General features: G+C 39.8%; 1 protein-coding gene across 2 annotated transcripts in view; it reads left to right on the forward strand.

The window, feature by feature from the left end:
• LOC126263642 (coiled-coil and C2 domain-containing protein 1-like) overlaps positions 1-26,158 on the forward strand; it is a 130,624-nt gene that overhangs the window by 72,965 nt on the left and 31,501 nt on the right. For both annotated transcript variants that reach the window (XM_049960734.1, XM_049960735.1), the window contains exons 10-13: positions 4,567-4,763; positions 6,980-7,111; positions 12,573-12,748; positions 12,829-12,949. In XM_049960734.1, the coding sequence (XP_049816691.1) occupies positions 4,567-4,763; positions 6,980-7,111; positions 12,573-12,748; positions 12,829-12,949 (626 nt within the window). The remainder of the gene's footprint in view (positions 1-4,566; positions 4,764-6,979; positions 7,112-12,572; positions 12,749-12,828; positions 12,950-26,158) is intronic.

A 26,158-nucleotide genomic window follows, 5' to 3' on the forward strand; every position in this document is an offset into this window, starting at 1 on the left:
GGAACTCAGATAATGGAAGGCCAAGGTCGGAATATCAACAATTACGAAAAGAATAGAGTGCTACTCACCATAAAGGTTGCACACTGAGTTGCAGACAGGCCCAATGAGAAGACTGTTACACATTAAGCTTTCAGTCAAAGAAAAGAACGGAAAACACACACATTCACACAAGCAGGTGCATCAAACGCACACGTGACCACCATCTTTTTGCCACTCTAGCTGGACTGCAGATGTTTCATGCCAATGGCCATGTGTCGAATGGAGCACAAGACTTAATTCAGCTGAAACGGCCACTTGTCACCGCTCAGTGGACATCCAGTTGTATTGGTCTGCAAATTCCAGCCATTGTTGCCATTGAACGGCAGTCAGCATGGGTGCTTGAACCAGGTACCTGCTGCTGAGGCCCATTCACAGCTATGTTCGCTGAACAGTCATTGAGGAGACACTGTTGGTAGCTCTTGGTTCATCTGCACAGTCAGCTGCTCAACAGTTGTATGTCAGTTTGCCTGTACATTTCTCCACAGCCGTTGTTCACACTTGTCATCTGTGCCCAGTAGTGCACCACAGTAGCCTTGGCGCCGGATTTGTATAGCACCATTTTGCTGTGTACGGTATACCTTAACTGCAGCAAACCGCAGCAGCACGCAAACAGTTCACAAACTTACCCGTTTTGGAAATGTTACCACTGTTGATCCGAAAGTAAATGATCATACATCAGGTAAACTGCTCCTTTTCCACATTACAACAATGACTGCACTGTTTTCCACATCCCCCCAATGTGCTTTATACACCCTCCATTGCTAGTGGGTTCTGCACATTGATGTTGATAATATGCAGTGCTTACATTAATGTGACTGGACTGTATACATCCTTAGTACTTCTCATAGTTTACTGCCTGATGTGAGAGATGGTGCAGCACGCAACACTGGATGGAGCACATAAATGTAATCTGTGGTGGTGATGTCATCGTGATCCACAAATGTGATCTGTGAATGTGGTATCACGACATAATCAAACAAATCGGATTTCATCCTATGATTATAAAAGATGTAGCCTCACCAGTTTCATGAGAGTCAGACTTAGCCCCTGATGATGAAATGGAGGCAGTCATTGAAAGCCTGGAATTTTTTCAGAATTTGATGCAGCAAGTTAACCAGTAACTTTTTGTCCAACCAGGAGAGCAAACTGACTAAAAACCAGAAAAATTATATTACAGCTAGTTCAATGATATTAACCCCTTAATGCCGCATGTCATAAATTCACATCATACAAATACTGTGTTGTTAATTGAGAAAGATAATTTTTTTTGAGTGCCAGTGCCAGTAGGTGCTGATTCTGCATGAAGCTACCAATGCTGCTGACAAGTGAGTGTTTCGGGTACCCATAAAGTGCAACAATTTTTGATGTGTACTTTTTTTCTAGAAATTTGTTCTGGCATTAAGGAGTTAATATTTGATTGTGTCATGGTATGTTTAAGGTCTTCGGCGACAGTGAGTTTGTCCCAGTGTCAGATCTATATGAAAGATAATGGAAGCTGGTATTCTTACTATGTATCAACTGGGAATAGAAAAGGCCGGCTGGCAGAATTATTTCTTGATATGTTAATACAAGTTTCACTGGAGGAAATCCACTAAGCTTGAATAGAAGTGAGCTCTAGGTGAACCCGTAATAGAGATTCCATTTGGATAAAGTTCTCCTTACATAAACATCATCATGGTTTGCTATGCTCAAGCATATTATTAGCAGGATGTGCCTGTGGTATACTGTTCTCATTTACGCTAGACGGTACTACATCCTCTCTTCTGACCTGATATGGAATCTGTAATGAGCCAGAATAATTAACCACTGTATGTAAGCTCAGAGATCTCCTGGTGTTTTGCATGCAGTCTCCAGTGCACTGCCACCTTCATGCTCCGTAGCTCAGGTGCCTGACTCAAAATTGTTTCCTTAATATCTCTACCCAGCTCACACCTTGTATCTGGGCATCCCTGTTTTGTGATTATCGATTCCTGCCATTTTTTGCCAGATGAATTCTCACCCCATCATGCAGGATATCCAGCTTATTGAAGAGATGGAAACTTTGCTTTATTTTTAATGTTATGTCAAATTATAATTTTTATCATTATCACTCCTTTCATTAAACAGTGGAAAATCCAGGATGGAATATAACAATGTCATGAAAAGAATAGCTGATACTAACCATATACTGGAGATGCTGAGTCACAGATAGGCATAACAGAAAAGACTGTCAGAAAGTGAGCTTTTGGTCAACAAGGCGTTTGTCGGAAATAGACAACATACTCACCACAGTCTATGGCTGCTGAAGCCAGACTGACTTCAGCAGCTGGAGACTGTGCGTGTGAGTTGCATTTGCGTACGTGCGTGCAGAAAAGACTGTCAGAAAGTGAGCTTTTGGCCAAGGCCTGTCATGAAGGCCTCGTTGGCTCACATAGACTGTGGTGTGTATGTTGTCTATTTCCAACAAACGCCTTGTTGGCCGAAAGCTCACTTTCTGACAGTCTTTTCCGTTATGCCTATCCGTGACTCAGCATCTCCAGTATTTGGTTAGTATCAGCTATTCTTTTCATGATATTGTTATATTCCATCCTGGATTTTCCACTGTTTAATGAAAGGAGTGATAAAGATAAAAATTATAATTTGACATAATATTAAAAATAAAGCAAAGTTTCCATCTCTTCAATAAGCTTTATATCCTGCATGATGGGGTGAGAATTCATCTGGCAAAAAATGGCAGGACTCGATAATCACAAAACAGGGATGCCCAGGTACAAGGTGTGAGCTGGGTAGAGATATTAAGGAAACAATTTTGAGCCAAGCACCTGAGCTACGGAGCATGAAGATGACAGTGCACTGGAGACTGACTGTATTCTACGGAACAGGAATTGATTGTCTTGTTTCCCAGTGGGATAAATGTCTTAACATGTGCAGTGATTACTTTTGAATGGAACCATTCCATAGTCACCTTGTGGCAGGTGTTCAGTTTCCACTTGACACCCCCTCATATGGTCAGAATAATTACTCATATTGTGTGAGACTGAAGTTCCAATGCCGTTTTGCACACAGTCTCTGCTGCACCACCACTTTCTTGTGACTTATCTCTGTGCAGTGTCCCACTTGGTACTTACTGCACCAATATTTGCCTCCAACAGCCTTGTTATTACCCTTTTGAAGGAGGAGTTGTTTCAGTATTCTTTCACCCTACTTATATTGTGACTTAAAATTACTTATATTGTGACTTAAAATACACACCATGTGTTACTAACTTACACTCTTCTTGCAACTGCAAACATTCTGCAAACCTAATATCTCAAGTCATCAGTTGCTTATTACTCTACATCATTACTTGCCTCAACGAGATGGCCTTCTAACTGGTACGGCACTCATGAATATGGATTTGCAACTTCCTAGGAAGTGACATTTTTATGGGTTTTTTCCAATTGCATTTTAATGACCATTTCTCGTGGAGTCAGTAGCAACATTTGATACTGCAGGAATCTGAAAACTGGTGTTAATTCTTGGACAGAAGGTTACTCTTACTTGCCACTTAGCATGATGTAGAGTAATATGTTTACTGTACTAAGCTGAAAAGTATGCTGGCCATCCTACTGCATGTAGAGTTCTATTAACAGGTGCTTCGTGGTTTTTATCTCAGCTATGTCAACATCGCTTTTTAACACATAACAAATGAAAAAATTTCGATACACGTATTTGGCACTGAAACAAATGGGGCAAGCGCTTATCAGGATTTTCCCCAATGTCGCGCATCCAAAAAAGTTTTTTCCAAGGGCAAAAGACCAAAGGTTGGGCTATGCATATAGGGCAGGTGAAATAGAAACATTTATTGAATTGTGAATCCATGCACTTCCACACAGTGCTTACATCACAGATTCAATATTATTGTTTCCAAATGCAAACACAACTGTTGTTTAGAATCCCATGAGAAGTTTTCTTCTTACATAGCACTTTGGTACAGTCTACACCTCTGTATATTGCGATGCTTCCAGTAAGTGATTTATGATGATTCATTGTTCCACTGATTAGATCAGCCTTTTTCAAATTAATATGTATCAGTGCACATATCTTTAAAAGAAATCTCTTTGAGCAATATGCAGCTGTTCTAGCATTTCAGAATAAAATCACTTGTCATTTCAACATTTAGGAGTGTCGTGTTAGTCTTCCTATTATGCAAGTCTGTTTATTATCAGACTGCTGACTCAGCATTGAATCTTTTATCCCATTCATCAGCGAAAAATGAATACTTGTAACATTAATTACAATTATACATTTTCTCATTGGTGAACCAGATGAAAAGTAGGTAAATTAATAAACAAAGAACTCATTGCACATGAAGCTATTTTTGTTTCATTGGGATCTCCATTTCATGTAGTGAGATACTATGAATTGCTTTCATTCTGGATCTATATTAACAGTGTATTTGCCTCTATAGCTATTTCGGAATCATGTAAAAGAATACTGTGGATATTTGCTTAATTACTTGCTATTTTCTTCTTGCTGATACTAATGTTTTATCTTGTTTTCCATCAGTGCGCAAATCACCACAGTCCCGGCAGGAGAAGCAATTAGCTCTGTTGTTGGCAAGGCAGAAGGAATTTAAAGAGGCTGCTTTGCAGGCAAAACGGAAGGGGGAAATTAATCAGGCAAAGGAGTATCTACGATTGGCTAAAGGCTTTGATCCACTTATTGAAGCCACAAATTGCGGATTGCCTGTGGATATGGACTCTGTAAGTCAAAAGAATGTATTTTCTGAGGTTTCTTTTCTTTTTAGTTTTGCCATAACTTTTCGCACTAAATATTTAATAAAATGATGTGTATGCAGAAAAGTCATGAAACTAAGATACAAATTGAGAGAGCTGCTGTAAAACAAAAAATGAGTGTGTGAGTTTTCAAAGTAAACTTCATTTCATTCTTTGAATGAATACATATCTGTTCACATTGCTTGTGAAACATAAACATATTTTTTGTGCATTTTAGGGTTTTAGCCATTTCAATTATTTTACTTGTGCTTCTGGCACATAATGAAGAAGATTCCGGTATCAACAGGAAATGAGGTTTAAAATAATAAAGTATAACAATAAAAAATGAGCATACATGAATCTGAATTTCACCTGGTCATTCTCCAAAACCCAAGCCACCTTCCTGGATGTTGACCTTCATCTTGTTGAAGCTCACATCCACACCTCTGTCCACATCAAACCCACAAACAAACAACAGTACCTTCACTTTGATAGCTGCCATCCATTCCACATCAAACACTCCCTTCCCTACAGCCTAGGTATTCGTGGCAAATGTGTCTGCTCCAGTGACGAATCCCTCAACAATTACACCAATAACCTGACCAGTGCTTTCCTCTCCCACAACTATCTTGCAGACCTTGTCCACAAACAAATCTCCCAAGCAATACATTCCTCCCCGTCCAACAACAATGTTCCTACCCCCAGACCACACAGATGCATCCCCCTTGTCACCCAATATTATCCTGGCTTCGAATACATCAACAAATTACTCCGCCAGGGATATGACTTTCTCAAGTCAAGCCCTGAAATGAGATCATCCCTTGACAATATTCTCCCCACACCACTCAGAGTTGCCTTTCGTCGCCCCCCTAACCTCCGTAACATCCTTGTCAAACCCTACAATATTCCCAGACCACCTTCTCTACCCAGCAGTTCCTACCCCTGTAACTGACCCCGCTGCAAAACCTGCCCCCATGCATCCCCCCACAATCACCTAATCCAGTGCCGCTACTGGTAAAATATACACAATTCAAGGCAGGTCCACATGTGAAACAACACGTCATTTATCAGCTGACATGCCTGCACTGCACAGCCTTTTACATTGGCATGACGACAACTAAACTGGCTGAGAGCATGAACGGGCACAGATGAACTGTCTGCCTAGGAGATGTCCAATACCCAGTAGTGGAGCAAGCCCTCCAGCATAATTGTAGGGACCTAGGAACCTGCTACATCGTACATGCCATTTGGCTTCTCCCACCCAACATCAGCCCCTCAGAACTGTAGAGATGGGAACTTGCACTCCAACACATCCTTTCATACCGCCGTCCCTCTGGACTGAACCTACAGTAACCAACCTCACTCCCATTTACTCTTCAGTCTTCTCCTCATTCCCTTTCGTCTTTAGCCATTCACGCATCTTTTCATCCTACATAGTTGTGTTTATCTTTATACTATATACCTCTTTACTTCTGTATGCATCCTCTTTGGTTTGAAGCTGGCACAGTACTTGCAGTAGAATATCTTTGGCTTCCCTCTGACACCCATGCCTCCATCTTTGCTACCCTCCCTGTTTACCTTTCCCCTGTTGCTTCATAACCAGGGTTGTGAGTAACTGAATCCACTTCCCCTATTTTCCCCTCTCTCCTCCCTGACTAAGGAACAAAGTTCCAAAAGCTAGGATACTTAAATTTTCTGTTCTGTTTTGTGTTTCTATTGGCTGTACTGAGCTGAGGTAAGTACTGGCCAGCCCCTTTATCTCTTTGTTAGTATTTGAAACTGTGTTTTCTTATTTTTCCGATCCATACCAGTATTTGCAGTAAGGTATGCTAAATATCACAAAATGTGTGTTATAAGTGTAAATATTTTACTTCAGATAGCTGCTTCTTTCTATCCTCTTGTGGAAAATTCAGATTGCTCCCTTTGTAGCCTCCAATTAATGCAATTTCTATGCAAGAAGAAACTTGGCATTTTACATAGCAACTGCATCTTCACATATTGGCCATGTGTTCACTAAGGTGGGCTTAGCCACATTCTTTTCTGCTGCCTTTTGTATCTTGTCATTCTTTTCCTCACTTCACAGTCAGCTGTGATTTTATGTTTTAAACAATGTGTTCTTTCCGTTATCCTATTTCTGCTGTCTTGGTTCTCGGTTTTTGTTACTTTTACTTTAATTAATCAGAATTACTTTCTTTAAATTGTAGGTCCCAGTGCCACCAGCTACTAAAATTGTATTGGAATCTGATTTTGATATTGTCAATGCTGATGACTGCATACCTGGAAGTGATTTAGATATATTTGATAAACTGGAAGAAGACTTATTGAAACAAGCAAAGGTTGGTATGGAAAGAACATTTTCAATGTTATGTTTGTTTTATATATATATATATATATATATATATATATATATATATATATATATATATATATATATATATATGAGATCCATCCTTCATGAAATCCTCCCCACTCCACCAAGAGTGTCTTTCCGCCGTCCACCTAACCTTCGTAACCTGTTAGTTCATCCCTATGAAATCCCCAAACCACCTTCCCTACCCTCTGGCTCCTATCCTTGTAACCGCCTCCGGTGCAAAACCTGTCCCATGCACCCTCCCACCACCACCTACTCCAGTCCTGTAACCCGGAAGGTGTACACGATCAAAGGCAGAGCCACGTGTGAAAGCACCCACGTGATTTACCAACTGACCTGCCTACACTGTGATGCATTCTATGTGGGAATGACCAGCAACAAACTGTCCATTCGCATGAATGGACACAGGCAGACAGTGTTTGTTGGTAATGAGGATCACCCTGTGGCTAAACATGCCTTGGTGCACAGCCAGCACATCTTGGCACAGTGTTACACCGTCCGGGTTATCTGGATACTTCCCACCAACACCAACCTATCCGAACTCCGGAGATGGGAACTTGCCCTTCAGTATATCCTCTCTTCTCGTTATCCGCCAGGCCTCAATCTCCGCTAATTTCGAGTTGCCGCCACTCATACCTCACCTGTCTCTCAACAACTTCTTTGCCTCTACTCTTCTACCTCGACTGACATATCTGCCCAAACTCTTTGTCTTTAAATATGTCTGCTTGTGTCTGTATGTGTGGATGGATATGTGTGTGTGTGTGCGAGTGTATACCCGTCCTTTTTTCCCCCTAAGGTAAGTCTTTCCGCTCCCGGGATTGGAATGACTCCTTACCCTCTCCCTTAAAACCCACATCCTTTCGTCTTTCCCTCTCCTTCCCTCTTTCCTGATGAGGCAACAGTTTGTTGCGAAAGCTTGAATTTTGTGTGTATATTTGTGTTTGTTTGTGTGTCTATCGACCTGCCAGCGCTTTTGTTTGGTAAGTCTCATCATCTTTCTTTTTAGATATATTTTTTCCACGTGGAATGTTTCCCTCTGTTATATTTATATATATATATATATATATATATGGAGGCTTGACTTAAGTCTACTTGTTTTGGCAGTTAATTTTGGCTCTCAGCTAAGAGTGTACACGTGTTCTCATTGAGGTAGAGTGGTTAGGGGCCACTAAAGACATATATACTGACCAATGACAGGTTAGCAGTAACCGTCATGAATAAGTTTCATTCTTATTTTGACAACATTGCCTATTTTCAGAATCAAATTTTCATTCTGCAGTGGAGTGTGCACTGATGTGAAACTTCCTAGCAGAATAAAACTGTGCGTCTGACTAGGACTTTAACCTGCAATATTGGCATTTTGCGAGCAAATGCTCTACGAACTATTCAGTTGTGAAAAGCTTAATACTTCTAATAAAAAGCCCACCAATGGTCAGTTGTCTTCTGTCCACTGGTGGGTGTGTTACTGGAAGTTCTGGAGTCCAGTTGATTTAGGCCCCACTGCATTAGGCTTTGTTGGTTGCACGTACTGGCGTAACATGCTTAGTAAGTTGTACTGTTTCCATTTGAAGAGTCCATTGGTCTTTGCCATTGTGGTTCATACATTGATGGCAGATTACTCTTGGGTCTCGAAGGTAACACTTTCTTGTAGTAAAACTGATGGTATGTTCTGAGTAAATAATGTTTCAGTTTTCATTATTCAGGTGCTTAATGTCTGGCAGCTGTCCCACTGCCCTCAAAGGATTACCAGAGACTATGTTTGAAAAAGTCTTACATCTAAATATGGGTCCAACACTTTGAAAAAAATATGGCATAAAGAGATGAAACAGTAATCACTATCATAGAAAATAGTAGTTTCTGTTCGAAACTTCCTGTGCCGGACCAAGACTTGAACTTGCCACCCTTGCCTTATGTAAGCAAGCCCACTACTGACTGAGCTATCCAAGTGTGACTCATGACCTGCCCTCACAGCTTTACTTCTGCCAGCACCTTCTCTCCTACCTTTCAAACTTCTCTGAAGCTCGTCTGCATACCTTGTGGGCCTGGCACTCCTGGGGTAAAGGATACTGAGGAGAAGTGGCTTAGCCACAGCATGGAGGATTGTTTAGAATGGATTTTCCCACTGCAGTGGAAAGCATGTTTAAACTTCCTGGCATATTAAAATTGTGTGCCTGACTGGGACTTCAACCCTGGACCTTGGCATTTTGCGGGCAGATGCTGTACCAACTATTCATTTGTGAAAAGTAAAATAATAAACATAAATTACAGGCAGGTCGAGTTCAATTGTGGACATGGGCAGAAATGGACTTGAAAGGATTGGAGAGGATAGAGAGAAAGAGTAATGAAGGGAGGAGGGGGGTATGGGGATGACTGGCGGAGAAATGGAAATAGCACAAGGAGATGTGGGCATTTTTTTGACTTACTGATAGAGAGAATCAGCCATATACATTCAATTTTTAGAGAGAGAATTCAAGATGTTGACAGAATGAAGTGCTTCTACTTTTTGTTAAATTCAGTGTGGCATTGAATTTGCATGCTAACTTGTTCCAGATGGAGACAGTAACAGTGAAAGAGTAGTTTGCGAATGTTTTTATGTTATAGATGGTTACGACTAGGATAGAAGATGGGACCTCATGTAGCAATTGTGATAATGTGACATGTATTGGTAGTTAGGCAGAAAGCCTAGTTGCACAAGTTAACTTTTCACATCCTATGGAAATATGTTCCAAGACTTGTAGAGGACACGGATCAGTCTTCTAATACTTGGCAACAGTATTTTCTGCCCAGTTGAGGTGCTCAGCAAAAGCTGCACTGAAGCTCTTCACCATTTTCTTGTGCACTAATGGGGTACCATCAAGAAAATGGAAGGTAGTTGTTGGCAGAATTCAGGACTAACTAGTTTCTGCATACTGAAATTGCTTGGGGGTTCTGTGAATTTAAGTCAAGTCCAATGTGTTTATACAGTACTTCAACCCTCTGACAGATTTTTTAATAGAATCAGAGGATTGACAATATCTAAATAAAGCATTAAAATAAATGATTTAATTGGAAAAATCACTTCCTTAATTAAATATACGCTTCATAGTTATAAGGTTGTCAGCTCCTGTGGAGAACTTCTCAGTTTAAAAAATAATAGTACTTTATTTTGAAAACTGTTAGGAGCGTTCAAATGAAAATCTATGAAACTTCGTAACAACCAACAGATTTGAAATTTGCATTTGCCACTTTGGGTTAACATAATGAGACATGTAGGGACGCAAGTATAGTGCACGTCACCCCCCCCCCCCCCCCCCCCCCCCCGGCATCTGAGGTCTACTTGTAAAGTTCCTTGAGCATGGAAAATGATAAACAGTGAGGTGTAGTGAGACACATTCCGTAGCCTATGCAGGTCCATCAAGAGCAGTTAGCCTGGGTTGCTCACAGAGGGAGTGATTCTAGTCATCATATCACACATTCACATCTGTTACAGACCACATAAAGTGTAACGGCCAAGGTCAAGTGGGGGCAGCTTGAGCAGTGGAGGACAGGCTTCTGTCACAGCCACAGGAATTCTGGGAACAGGGAATCTTTTGGCTTTTGAAACAGTGCTCAGGCCTTCTGCGATTACTTTTAAAAAAAGACTTTAATTATACCCACAATTTTGTTTCATATCTTTTCCTTTGAATGCTCCTTATATTTATTGGCTGCTTTTCTGATAAATCATACATCTGTGAGAGTGTCTGAGAGATGTACAAACAAAGCTATTACCGTATTTACTCGAATCTAAGCCGCACTCGAATCTAAGCCGCACCTGAAAAATGAGACTCAAAATAAAGGGAAAAAAAATTCCCGAATCTAAGCCGCATGTGAAATTTGAGACTCGAAATTCAAGGGGAGAGAAAAGTTTTAGGCTACACCTCCAAATCGAAACAAAGTTGGTCCATTGTAATATGAGACACAATTTAGGTCGAATGAATGACGATACAGCTACAGTAGTTTGGTTCGAGTCGTAAGCTTAGCAGTTAAGCTTTACCAGGTAGCCATTGCTATGCGTCAGGCGTTCCGTACGTATTTATACGGGAACCCTTCCTTTTTCACGTGCTTTGTCTGGTTTGAATCGATTGCTTATTTTGCTTTGATCTGATAAGTGCCGTTTTCTTTGTTATGGGTGTTTACGTCACTCTAAGCTGAAAATGCATTACTGTACTGTGTCATGCATTGTTTGTCGCATTCTGATAGTGCGTGTTTATGGCCTGTTGCCGCTCGCGGCATGGATTGCTTTTGTGCGCTCTACCGCCGCTTACAATTAAAAGAGGAATCTTCTCATTAGCGAAACAATGGCAAGAGACTGCTATTTGTTGTTACTTACACTGCTGCTTTCTTTGATAATGATCACCAAGAACCAAATAATAGACTGCGTATGACAGAACATGTTCTGAACGAGAGTTAGGCGAAAATTTTTCTCCGTTTGAAAATCTTTGCAGCCGCTTCTTTAGTACATCAAATTCTGCACAGAAATTAGAGTCGTCTTAGATTTAAAAATCTAGTCAGTTGCCGTGCTTCATTTATGACTGTATCACTATTAGGCATAAGAATAATACGAATATAAACATGACACGATATGTATATTCTTCCGCGTTTGCTGTTGTGTCACTCTAGTTTCGTAGTTTATTAGGCAGACAGGATTTAAATGAGATAGCAACAAACACGAAAGAATACATGGAAAAATGTTTATATTCGTATTATTCTTATGGTGAAGAGAATACTGCATGTGATTCACATTTCATCAGGTTCCTATTAGCAACCATCTCTTCTCACAGGTAGGAAAAAATTCAGAACGTAGAGTTGGCCATATTGACAAACATCCCAACAGTCTCGCCAGTCGGATTTTCGTAGTACATTGAAATGCTGCTACACTCGAAGATGAACAATATGGAATTTGTATTTACTTCCTTGGATAATGTATGAAAATACAGTGGTCGAAACTCGGGGCGGAGAAAAAAAGCTCGTCTTCCATCTTTTTTTTTTTTTTTTTTTTTTTTTTAATTTACTGACGCAGAGGTTTTGGCGCCAGTATTTATCTTTGTGCCTACAAAGCATGCCTGTGTAGCACTACATATATTCGACGGCAGAAGTTAGTTGTGGCGGCACCTACCAATATTTTTCAGAACTTCGCTTGCTTTGCACTCGATTCTAAGCCGCAGACGGTTTTTTGGATTACAAAAACCGGAAAAAAAGTGCGGTTTAGAGTTGAGTAAATACGGTAATTACCAAATCTCTGCTGCTAAATTACTTACGAAAATCTGATGAATATTGAACAAAAAATATTGTAGATGGTAAACCTTATTATCGTAGTGAAATACCCACATTTTTAAAATAAATGTCCGTTTCCGTATGAAACCAAAAAATTACTGACAAATTGTAAATAAAATGTCTTATTTTTTTAGATGTGTCTGACTACCAGAGACCATTTCAAAGCTATAGGTGACATAGCAAGTGCTAATAGATTTGAGCAGTTGGCAGTTCACTCCAAAAAGGATCTAGATGCTGTGCGTTATGCACATAAACGGAATGAGTCGATTCCCAAATTTCATTATGAAAATAAAACCTTTTCCATTGTGCAGTAAGTTCAAATTGTATTCCAATACCTAATGAATGTGCACTTCTTACGGCACACTAATAATTGTGTTTCTGTTTTCATAGATGCTGTACAGATCTTGGAGACAATGACTTGGAGTTAACAATTGTCCAAGGTATCAACTACAATGTTACAAATCCAAAAGATGTTGATACATATGTCAGATTTGAATTTCCTTATCCAAATGTGAGTAATCATGTTACTTTAACATTTTCATTGAGTTTGTAACCATATAGAATAACTATAAATATTCTATCAGACAAAAAAGGGGGGGGGGGCAATGGAAACTCCAGGTAGGACTATCAACAATGTAGGAAAAGACAGATTGCTATTTACCATAAAGAAGTCATGTCAAGTTGCAAACAGGCGCAACTAAAAGACCAGAATGCCAGTTCAGGCCTGAGATGCTGGAGTTGGCAGTCGTGTGTGCGTGAGGTGCGCCTGCTTGTGTGTGTATGGTGTGTGTCACACTTTTACTGATGAAGGCTGTGACCGAAAGCTTGATGTAAGTGTCTTTTAATTGTGCCTGTCACCAAATAAAAAAAGGATATGAATAATAAGAATAATAAATACAGAAATATTGCCCCCAGCCAGATAAACCCAGATGGTATGCACACGCATAGGTGAGAGAGTGCACTCCTGCATACATGCACGTGTACACACACATTTTTAATTTTTAAATTTATTTATTTATTTATTTATTTAATTTTTTTTTAGGGACAGTTGATAATATTAGTTCTAATCTCCAATTCCTGATATAAATTTGGGGAAAAAAAAAAAACTGTTTGCTGTATGTTCTCAGAGGTTGGCATCTAGAACAAACAGCGGGATGCAAGTTAATAAAACGTCATGTGGTTTAAACAGTGTGCATTTTATAATATTCAAATAAAGTGAACACAGCAGAATAAAAACACAACACATTATGGGCCTACAACTAAAAACAAGTAAGAAAACAATTTGATATGAGTGACATAAAATATTGCAAATCAACAAAGAAACATTGAAAAGAAGAAAGAAACACTTAAAAATGAGTCACGATAATGAAGAATTTTGTGATACCCAAGTGCTCAAGGACAGTGCAAGATTGGTGTGTGACTGTGGGTGAAATGAATCACTTGAAAAATGTGACAGAGAAGGGCTTAAAGAAGAAATGGTGGCAACAGGACAGTAAGGCAAAACATTGTATAATGAGGACAGCTGACAAAAAGGTAAAGCCACATGGGTTGTGTCGTGAGACATCCAAGGTTATGTGCAATAAACTAAAAGCAATACACAGGAGAGAAGCTTTCCAAAGAACTTACCAGCTGCTTCAAGAATTTTATAGTCTCAAGTACAATAAAACCAGAGACCTGGCTAGTAATAAGTGCTCTACAGAATACAACATTTGAACTGAAACACTTCCAGTAAGAAAAGATGTTGGACACTATTTTCCCACCCCAAATATTTCCTGTTGTGCCAGGTGAATGCAAATGCTTTTCTCCAGCATTGGATCCATCACCATATAATGAGAAAACTACATAAAAGAAGAGGTATGACTGAAATGTAATAAGCTAGAAGGCAGTACTGCTTTTGGTGTTTATTTTAACAAAAGTAAATGAAAGGATTGAATCTTTAACAACTGTGGTGGACATGGATATTTTGCAAGAGAATGCAAGAAGCTTAAGAAGAGAGAACACTGTTCTGTATGCAAGAAAAATTGTCACAGAGCAGAGGAGTTTGGACATTGTCTTCCTACCAAGTAAGAAATGTCTCTTGATTTCATGACTGCAGTTACATCACCAGAAATTTGGGAATTGATGTAGCTTAACATAAAAAAACTTACATTATTTCTCCACCAACATGACATGAAGCGATAGGCATCTTTGCCATAATTTTTGTTTTGTTTACAGTAAGCTTTAGTCCAGGCTGTGCAGTTTTTTTGCATCACCTTCAGTGAGGGGTTCATGAATACTTCTTCTCCCTCTGCCATTAGGATGGTATTATCTGCATATCTAAGAAATTTACATTTATCCCAGCTATTTTAATTCTGATTTCTTCGTCATCTAACCCAGCATTGCTCACAGTACGCTCGGCATAAATTTTGAATAAATAAAGTGACACTGTACAACCTCGCTGCACACTCATTCTGAACCTTGACCCGATTAGTTGCTCCATATAGGGTTCTCATCTTAGCTTAGTTATGAGGTAAATAAGATGATATGGTACTCCAGTGCTTTTTAGTACTTCCCATAATTTAATGTGGAGGACACAGACAAATGCTGTAGTGTGGTCAATATTGAAGAAAACAAGAAAGAATACACAGCAGTTATTGAAAATTTTTACAACAAAGGAAAAATTTCAGAATAAACTAAAGAGCAAGAGCAGTGTGATGCAAAGCCATACATACGTCCCACCACCCATGAGGTGCTTGCATTTCAGGAATATGTCTTCACGATGTACAGCAGACCCTCTACGTGGTAAATGTGGACACCCATAAGAAGAGCCCCTGTGTTCTGCCACGTGTGTTCGTTAATTGTAACAACTGTCAATCTCCACATTTACCAGATTGCCCAGCTTATAAGAAGGGAAGGAAGATACAAGAGTATAAGTCCCTTGATCATTTATCTTACACTGAGGCTCATCATAAAGATGGCTGACTTCATGCTGTGTCAAATACTTGTACTTTTTGTGTCTGTTACGTCCTTTACCCTCTTCCTTCTTCCTTACCCCAGTCCTGTCCCCCTCTGCTCTTCCACTCCCCTGCAGTTTCCATGCCCTCCCCTCCGGGTGTCACTTCCCCTTCCCGTCTAAAGAAGTGTTCTTTGCTCCTGCCAGTGATGGGCTCCCTCCTGGGATCACTCCTCCTTGCATCTCTCAGGCCAGAGGACTGCTACCACAACTTGGCCACAGGGCATGAAGTCTGTGCATCTAAAGTTTGCCCGGTCTCTTTTGGTTCCAGACCTTGCAGAAGCTTGCTCTCCCTCCAGACATTAAGTCTGAGAAGGACCCGTTGTCCCTTGACAGTTATCAGCCAATCAGCCTGACCAATGTCCCCTGCAAGTTACTAGAATGGATGGTAGTTACTAGAATGGATGGTAGCTCATCGGTTCAATTGGTTCCTTGAATCGTGGGCCTATTATATCCTTACCAATGCGGCTTTTGGGAGGAATGGTCTCCAGTCAATCATCTGCTTCGATTGGAAACCACAGTTCGACAAGGGTTTTCTCAGCACTGCCATATTGTCGCAGTTTTGTTTGATACCAATAGGCCTATGTCACAGATTGATGCAATCACATCCTCCTTATGCTCTATGAGTGACTGCAGAGTCCAAGTAGACCCACATGGCAACTGTGGTTGTTCGGGGTCTGGGTTGGCATTGTTCTCAGCTCTCTGTAGATCCAGGAGATTGACATTCTACAGGGCTCTGTATTAAGTGTCTGCTTTTTCTCATCACTATTAATGGACTTGTGACCTCTGCCGTATGATTGATCGCCTCTGGCTCTGTATGTGGATGACTTGTGTATTTGTGCAATTTCCCACTCAAGTGGCCACTGCAGAATGACAATGCGGTTTTCAGTTTTCTCTTCGTAAGTAGAGCGTGGTACATTTCTGTCACCATATTGCAGTCCATTCTGATCGGGAGCTCTGCTTAGACACCAAACACGTAACCATGGGCCCCCAGTTCGTTTCTTGGGCCTTCTTTTTGACAACAAGCTTACTTGCTTGCCCCATATCCGTCATCTGGAGGAAGTTTGTGGATCAGCTGCCCCTTCCACACACACTCGGTTCACCATTATGGTATCCATTTAGTCACTGGTGCCTTTTGCACTAGCCCTGTAAATAGTCTCCTGGTTGGCCCATTTCGATTTGGCGGTCCCAGCTCCTGGTTTCCTATGTCATCACTATCTGCTCTTCCCCTGCTCACCCCTCATATTCTATTCTTTTCATGATATTGCACTGTCTGCCACTTTCTGCCTGCCATCAGGTGGGTTTACTGGTTGGGCTCCCCCTCTCTTCTCTCCACTGTAACTTCCATCTCCCCTCCTTGTCCTCTTCCCCACGTGCTTTCTCGACAACACCCCCTAGGTAAGTTCCTGGTCCCTGGATTTTGATGGGTCTCCTCCAGGGTTAAAAAGCCTCCCTTTCTCCAATGGTTTTCCATTATTTGTTCCGACCCTCTTACAGGAGTTTCAGGATGCCATTGTTTTTTACACCAATGGCTTTAAATCAACTGATCATGTGAGATATGCCTTCACGTCTTCTGTTGGCCCAGAACACCACTCTTGCCTGCCATGTGTGGCATGTTTACTGCAGAATTAATGGCAATCTATCAGGCCCTCTGTTTCATTAAATAAAATTGGTTTTACTATGTTTTGTGAACTTGTGTCTAAATGAATGTTTACCACCAAAACGTCAAACTGATGAGGCACACTGAATATGTAAAAGAATCATCCACTGAATCTTTACAGAAACATGTTTGCAGTTTGGAAAATGAGAGCATGCTGCGTTACTACTAGACTCAATGTCACTGATGGACCTACACTGGACACTTTAATGAAAATAAGACAAAAATTAATATAAAAAATTTCTTTTTTTAAAAAAAGTTTCTCCTTGTATTATCAAAATGTAAATGATCAGTAAATGATGTAAGTTTAGAATATGTGTAACGTTAACTTTTCAGACAGGTACCTTGCCTCAGTAAAAGTTTGTAATTTAGTTTAGTCAGAATACGTTAAATAAATTTTTCTCAAGGTACCTCTTAAAAAGAGGGAGAGGGTCGTCTTATATTCAGGGGTATCTTATACTTCAGTAAATGGTGTAGTTTTTTTGCAAAAGCCACTATAATGACGCATGAAGTATCAAGGAGTCTATCCTTGCTTGATTTTAAGTAGCAATTCTTAGATTTCAATGTGTTAAGAGTTAATGATGTTTATCAAGTTTCGAAGTTTTTGGGTCAGATGCTAAACAAGCTCATCGACTTCCTTCATTAATTTGTCTACTGTAGGTCCATCAGTGACACTGAGTGTAGTAGTGACGTAGCATGCTCTCATTTTCCAAACTGCTAACATGTTTCTGTAAAGATTCAGTGGATGATTCTTTTACATATTCAGTGTGCCTCGTCAGTTTGACATTTTGGTGGTAAACATTCGTTTGGACATAAGTTCACAAAACATAGTAAAACCAATTTTATTAGGACATTTTCTTTGAAAGCTAAGTACGCATCTTCCATTTATGCAAAATTAATCTTTTTGTCTTACACACTCTTTTGTCTTTTTGTGAAGGAACAAATAGAAAATTTCTTTTATTAGCAGAAACAGGACTTACATCATGGTCATACTAGAAGTAGTCTGGACATGTATTTCCACAGCATTATTTGTTCTGTTTTCCACCTTGTAGCTTCCTTTAAACAAAATATTATCTTCTATTAGTAGTACCTTTGGTTTCTCTGCCATGTATTCAGTATTGTTAAAAATTAAGTTGGTGTAAGGTAAGTATTTGCTGTATTTCTTTAGCACAACTTCTGCTAAATTTCTCCTGAAGTTTTGCGTTAAACTATATTACACCTCTGCATCAGCACTACCATGTCCTTCAGACACCTTTTCCGCTGGAACATGTAGCACTTCTGTTGCTGTTTCCTGGAATTTTAATGCTAAGCGACGAGACTTTGATCAGATGTATTCTGATCCTTTGATAACTTCAAATGGTGAAATTTCAAGTAATTCACAACTTTTGTTAAACTTTCTTATGGGTTGTAGAGGGATCTGGTGTGTGTTCTGCATCTTCAACTTTACATTCATCCATCTCTGGCAAGTTGTATAATGTACACTATAAAATGGCTTAATGGTATGTTACACAAAGCATAGTACGTGGGATAAGTTCAGGACTTTTGTATTTCCTTGCCATGGTTAAAGAATCAACTTTCACACATTTCTCAGCAGTTTTTTTTCCCATACTTCTTAACTGTCACAGAAAATTCTTTGTCTAACTTCAAAAGTTCCTAGAGGAGCATTTGATGAGAGGAACAAACACTGTCAATATTTTTTTGGGTACTTCTTAGCTCCAGTAATTCAACATTGGATTCGACATGTATATTAAAACACACTTTGCTGCCGCCGCCACTACTATGTTAGAGAACACTTAAGATTTAAATCTGACATGAAATCTTCATGTAGCATGCTGAGAGTTAGAACAATTACAAAACTGTTATCGATTCACTGCAGTCACACTTCCATTACCCGGTAAAACTCGTGTATTTCTTTCAGATAACTTACCAGATAGAAGAATTTCTGAGAGAAGCAGACAGATGTGTAGAAAGCACAAAGTCAAAAGACTAAAAAGTTCTCCAGAGATAAAAAAAAAAAACACCACACACACACACACACACACACACACACACACACACACACACACTCACTCAACTCATATTGTCTGTGAGTGCTAATGATCAACTGAATTTTTTGTTCTTTTTTCACTTATTGGTATTTAGCCACTTCAAGTAACAATCAATACAGCTTTACTGAAAATGTATGAAATCTAGCGAGAAAGGAAAAACGCTATTCTTATTTTTTTACGTTGGAAAGTATTATAACAGGCATTATGTGAAACAAAAGTTAAGATTGAAATTTTCACTCTGCAGCGGAGTGTGCACTGATACGAAACTTCCTGGCAGATTAAAACTGTGTGCCAGATCGAGATTCGAATGTGGGACCTTTGCCTTTCACGAGGGTTCACGAGCTTCTGTGATGTTTGGAAGGTAGGAGACAAGGTACTGGTAGAATTGAAGCTGTGAGGACAGGTCGTTAGTCGTGTTTGGGTAGCTGAGATGGTAGAGCACTTGCCTGCAAAAGGCAAAGGTCCCGAGTTCAAGTCTCGGTCCAGCACACAGTTTTAATCTGCCAGGAAGTGTCAGAAAAGGTAAGATAGTGAAACTTGTGATTTTGATTAAAGAATTTTCTGAAATTTGCAAGAAAAGAAAAGATCTTTAGAAATGACTTTCATTACAGATTTGTGTATATTTGTATGCATAATTTCAATGTTTTATAATTTTATATCGTAGTTGATCCTTGTATCTTCCAAACTGCACCAAATTGAACAAATTTGATTCGTAAATAAAAAAGGTAATGTGGTTACAAACTACTATCTCAATGCCTGTTTGTGAAACTGCCGTAAATTTCAAAATGACCTGCTAGCTGTAGTTCTGATCAGTCCCTCTTCTGTTATGTATTTTCTTACAGCAAATGTTCACAAACATTTGTCAATAGGGCAACGGCCTCTGGGTGATATCAATGTGAAATACTGTAGGCCTTACATGTGTTTTGCAATCAGCACAGTGTTTATGTTTATTGATTTGTTTTTCCGTGTAGTTTGTGGCTGTTGCCAATCTGAGAATGCATTTTTAAATATCGTTATTTGTATGGGTGGGGTGGGGTGGGACGGAGGGGTGGAGTAAATTAGTGAATACATCTTATATGCTCAGCAGAGTGTGAAAAAAAGGGGGAGGGGGGTCTTTAATATTGGGGAAAACTGGGTGATGGGAGTAGTGGATGGGAACATATGTATGGGTGTGGTCATACATCTAAATTTGATATTATGTTAAGTGGTCCATTATTTTAAAAAGTGTGTGGTTTGCCAGGTTGGTCTGACCATTTATTCTTTTCTGTAAATGTTGTCTTAATGTGGTTGTTTTCTCATAGGGAGAGAGGGTGTTATTTGTTGTTGTTTGTCTGTATAATTTTGTTGGTGTAAGGGTCCTGCAAACCAAGCAGTAACACTGACCAGTTTTTGCAGGTATAAGTTCTGTTCATGATAAGATAAATTTTACAACAGAAAAAGAGTGAAACAGGCAGTTAAATTTCTTGGTCAGCACCATAAAGATTCAGAACAACCACAAGACATTTGACATATACCAAAAACCAACAACATGCATAATACACCAGACATCAAATCATGCAAACCCTCATAAACAATCAGCACTTAAGATACATGTTCCACAGACTAAACACAGTACTATTAGACAGAGGAAACTACCAGAAAGAAGTGAATACCATAGTAGGTACAAAGAAAACTTAATAATAAAGCTGAAAGTGCAAAAACATTCAGATTTATTTAAAAAAAAACATTACATTTTAAGTGGGATTTTGGAAAGTTGGTAAAATACAGTTTTTACTACATGTTTTCAAAGATTGACAACTAGAGCAGAAAACAGAATGCAAGTTGTCTGCGGTGAAATAAGGGTTCTCTGTATCTGTGGCCTGTATCTATAAAGAAGATAATAAAAAATCATGTTGTTCATTTGTTGTTTACAAAACATACAGGGTGTTTACATATAATAATATAAAATGTAATAACTTGAGAAATAATTAAGATATTTATTGATAGTATCTTTCTACAAGTATGGTAAGCCACCTTTTTTAATGCACTTCATGATGCACAACATTAGTGACACGAAAGACATCTGATCTGTACTCCACTTCTCTACAAGACTTTTTCTGTAGCCAATGGTAGTGCAGCATACTCCAGTGAAGTGACCACAGTGACCTCTGGTGCATTGTTAGTAACTTTTCCTTTTCATTGTGTTGAGGGGAGAAATTGTTTACATCTGAACAAGCTAAGGAACTGACATCAAAATGCTGTAGACAAGCATTCACAAAGTATGTCAGTTACATCAATCATCGAATACAAATCGATTTGACAAGAAAGTAGCTGAGGCCAGCTAGGAATGAAATATTAGCGGCAGCTTTTGACCTGGAACAAATCCTGCCATTCAGCCCCGCACCACAGCAACTGAGTGATAACTCCCCCACCAAAAGGATAGCCAGTAAAGTCCAGCATTTCTACGCACTGTGTAAATTCTTTGGTCTATGCCTTATAGTCAACAACACATTGGTTCTCACTCATCACTGTATAGTGCACCTGTTTCACCTCATTTGCACACTACAAACAGTACATCTACGTTAGGTTGGAAGGTAATAATTTTGTGGTTCTATTTAAATAAAAGAATTATTGTAAATGAGATAGGATGAGGCAGACCTCACTGAAAAGGAATCGGTCCAGACACAGAAATTTTCAGCAGCTACAAGCTAAAGTGTCTTCGTCAATCTCGTAAAATAAGTTAGAAAATACATATCATAGCAGCTAAGTGATTAAACCATAAGCATGAATGTGGACATCTGCTTAATGACAAACTTTGTCACTATTTGTGTTATTGTTTAACGCTCTTCTTATGAGCCACACTTCATATACTCACCACCATCAGAGTATTATTTTACACTCAGTGAGAGAAACAGAGATGTGAAAAAATGAGTTTACTTCCCCAATTGATGTTACAAGCTTATTAGAATTTGGCTCATTGAATTTCTGTACACTATTTCTGTACACAATGTAAAACATAAATTTAAAAGAATGCTCAGGAGCTACAGCTTTGCTTCATGCCTTCTATCAGTGGTGCCAATTGTTACACTCTACAGTGTGTGGTGCAGAGTATATACAGTGAAACCTCTATATAACGTTTTTCAAGGGACCACAAATTCTGAACACTGTATAGAGGAAAACACTATAAAGAGGAAGGCTTCCAAATAATAATTACAGGGCATTACTGAAGATCGGGATACCACTAATCAGCTTTGACAATTGGTGCCATAGATGACATTTTAAACTTTCACAATACTGTAGTATGATCTTCATTTGCAAATGATCAATGTATCAAATGATTAGTTTTTTGTAATTAAAACATGGGGCCCGGTAGGTGGATGGGTGAAAGTAAATGGTGCCAAAAAGATCGCAAGCAGAATGTGCATCATGTAACGCGACCAGGTTCTGCCGCTGACATATGAAACACGCTGAGTGCAGGCTTTCCAAGCCGGTGCAAACTGTAGATCCACAGAACGGAAAACGATGCGTCTACATCCAGTCACTTAAACGTTATAAAGAGGTAAATAATTGACCAGGGGTCCAAAAATATGAGCATTACATGGAGGAAATTGTAATATAGAGGAAACACAGTAAAGAGGAAAATTTAACATTGTTTATATGGGCTTTTAGTCGGGACCGAGAAAAACAGATGTAACATAGAGGAAAACATTATATGGAGGAACGTTAGAAAGAGGTTTCACTGTATAGGGAATAGGCAAAATAATGTGAACACCTGTACTTGCTTCAGAATGATTTTTAATAAGACGTTGGATGGCCATTTGCCCATAATACAGCTGTGATTCTTCTTGGAATAGTGACTTATAATGATTGTTTTGCCTCCAGTGGAATGTTATGCCAATCTTCGATCAGAACCTCTTCTAACTCCTGTAATGACAATGGAGGCAGAAATTGCTCTGTAGTCTGCACTCCAATATCGCCCCCAAGGGTTCAACAACATCCAAGTCCAGGGACTGTGCTGGTCAGGGAAGATGATGCAGTTCAATTGCATGCTCCTAACACCACGATTGTGCTGTGCTGGCTGTGTGAATGGGTGCTTTATCATCCTGAAATACGGCATCATTGTTGGGGAACAGCGTTTGAATCATGGGGTGCACCTGATCTCCTAAAATGTTAAATATTTTCAACATTTCGTGGCCCTGTCAGCAACTGTACAAATATTAATTTTAATAATCAACAGCCTCGGTTGCACCGTTTACCTAGAATTTACCTAGGTTTCAGTTGGGATAACCCAACCTTCTTCAGAATAACAGTAACTATCATTTGTCCGTCATGGACATCGTCAAGCTAAAACTAAAAATCCATAAATTATCGTCAGACAGTAAAAACTTATCTGAAACTGCCTCGACCCCACTTCGCGAACACGATGTGGCAGCTCGTCCATGAATATTCGTTTTATGGAGTTCTCGGTGGACAGTGTTGATAAATACGGGGTCTCAAAGATGGCTATTGAGTTCTGCAGTCACTTCAGCCGCCTTAGTTTTGTGTTGTTTTGACACAGTTCGTGTTAGCATATGACAATCTCTGTCATTTAGTTCTGATTTGTTGTTGTCATTTGGTTTGTGGGACGCTCAACTGCACGGACATCAGTGCCCGTACAAAGTCTGGAGTTTTACACAATCCAATTTTTTTTCACAACCCGATCTAGCCACTGTTATGGATGATGATGATGATGATGATGATGATGATGATGACAAAACAAACACCCAGTCCCCGGGTAGAGAAGATCCCCAACCCGCCTGGGAATTGAACCCAGTACACCTTGGTCGAGAGGCAGCAACACTAGCCACTAGATCACGAGCTGCGGACAATTCTGATTTGCTGCCACTATTACGTTTACACGATGATGTCGCTCCATGTTTTGTGTAGGCTGTCATGACTGTTGAAACAGTTGCTCTTGAAACATTCAATAAGTTCATTGTCTTGGTTACTGATGCTCCAGCTAATCGGGCCCCCACAATCTGCCCTCTTTGGAACTCTGTTAGGTCTTTCATCACATGTCGACCTCGGCCTCTGAATGCAAATACGAAGTGTGCACTGTTCCTAACCAACTGCATTGATGCCTAGTCCGTACTGAACACGCACAGTCTAGCACAACACGTTCCTTACCCGTGTTGTTGACTGTCAAACAACCATCCCATTACTACCACTATACCCATTTTTTTGCCTATCCCCTGTATGTGAGTAGTGCATGTAGTTGTTACAGCTGTATCATCTCAGGTTTGAACATGAAAGTCTTTAAAATGTACTATCACAAAACCCTTATTCTATTTCTGTGTGACCTCTCTGTCATAGCACATGACTTGCATGGAAACTATGTTTTCAGCGCTTCACAAAATGCTTTCACCCCTACCTGCACTCCCATCATTGAAGGGCAGCTCCCCTCCCCATACATCCAGCAGGCGAGCTCATTTTACATGTGTTAGTGTGGTGTGGTGGTTGCTCTGGCTGCTGGGTGATGTAACAAGTTGCCAGGCAGTAAGAGCTCACTAGCCGGAAATGGCAGACATTTCCTTGGTTCTGACCAAGCATATCCTTCGAGGCTCAGTGTCTGAATTTTTAAGATTGGCAGTTGATATTATTGCTGAATACAGTACATCGGAATGCTACAAATATTTCAATACCTTCTCTTGCTGACAATATGGGTAATGTAACTGATGATGATAAACAGAAGGCCGAAATTCTAAACCTAGCCTTCAAAACTTATTTACGTTAGAGGACTGCAGCACCATTCCCCCTTTCAATTATCAAACAAACAAAAGGATGGCTGACATAGTGTTTAGTGTATCTGGGATTGTAAAACAGTTAATATTCTTAGACGCCAGGGAGGCATCTGGCCCAGCCAGTATCCCCGTAAGATTTTATGTTGACTATACTACAAATATAGCACCATTCTTATCCATCATCTATCAGAGATCATTGGAACAGCGGAAAGTTCCATGAGACTGGAAGAAGGCCCAGGTCATAGCAATCTATAAAAAGGGTAGAATCGGATGCACATGATTACCAGCCAATTTCACTGACATCGATTTGTTGTAGAATCATGGAACATATTTTGTGTTCAGACACAATGACCTTTCTAGACTCTGAGAAACTCATCTGCAGAAACCAGCACGGTTATAGGAAACAGCGGTCATGCGAGACACAGCTGGCCCTCTTTGTGGATGATATACAACAGGCTCTAGATACCGGCTCCCAGGTTCATCTACATCTTCATCTACATTTATACTCCGCAAGCCACCCAGCGGTGTGTGGCGGAGGGCACTTTACGTGCCACTGTCATTACCTACCTTTGATTTTACCATATTTCTCCACTTTCGAAAGGCGTTTGACTCAGTTCCGCACTGTCGCTTGCTACAAAAAGTACTCGCTTACGGTCTATCCGATTACATATGCGGTTGGGTACAAAGTTTTCTAACAGACAGGAAGCAGTATGTCGTCCTGAGTGGAGTGACTTCAACAGAAACAAGCGTAACTTCAGGTGTGCCCCAGGGCAGCGTAATAGGTCCTCTGATTTTTACGATTTACATAAACGATCTGGTTGATGGTATTGACAGCGGCATTAGACTGTTTGCCGATGATGCTGTAGTCTACAGGAAATTTGTGAACAAATCAATGAGGATTTGCAGAAAATTAATGCGTGGTGTAGTGAGTGGCAGTTATCTCTCAATATTAGTAAGTGTAACCTACTGTGTATAAGGCAAAAATCCCCAGTAATGTATGAGTACAAAATAAATGCCCAGTCTTTGAAAGCGGTAATGTCCATCAAGTATCTGGGTGTGACTGTTCGAAATGATATCAAATAAAATGATCAGATTACACAAGTAAGGCGAACTCTAGATTGCGGTTTATTGGTTGAATCCTAAAGTGGTGCAGTCCTTCAACAGAGGAAATAGCTTACAATACATTAGTTTGTCCATTCTTGGAGTATTGTTCATCTGTGTCGGACCCTTAACGGTTGGGTCTGATAAAAGAGATTGAGAAGGT

The sequence above is a fragment of the Schistocerca nitens genome, chromosome 6 (assembly GCF_023898315.1).
Source record: "Schistocerca nitens isolate TAMUIC-IGC-003100 chromosome 6, iqSchNite1.1, whole genome shotgun sequence".
Classification (NCBI taxonomy): Eukaryota; Metazoa; Arthropoda; class Insecta; order Orthoptera; family Acrididae; genus Schistocerca; species Schistocerca nitens.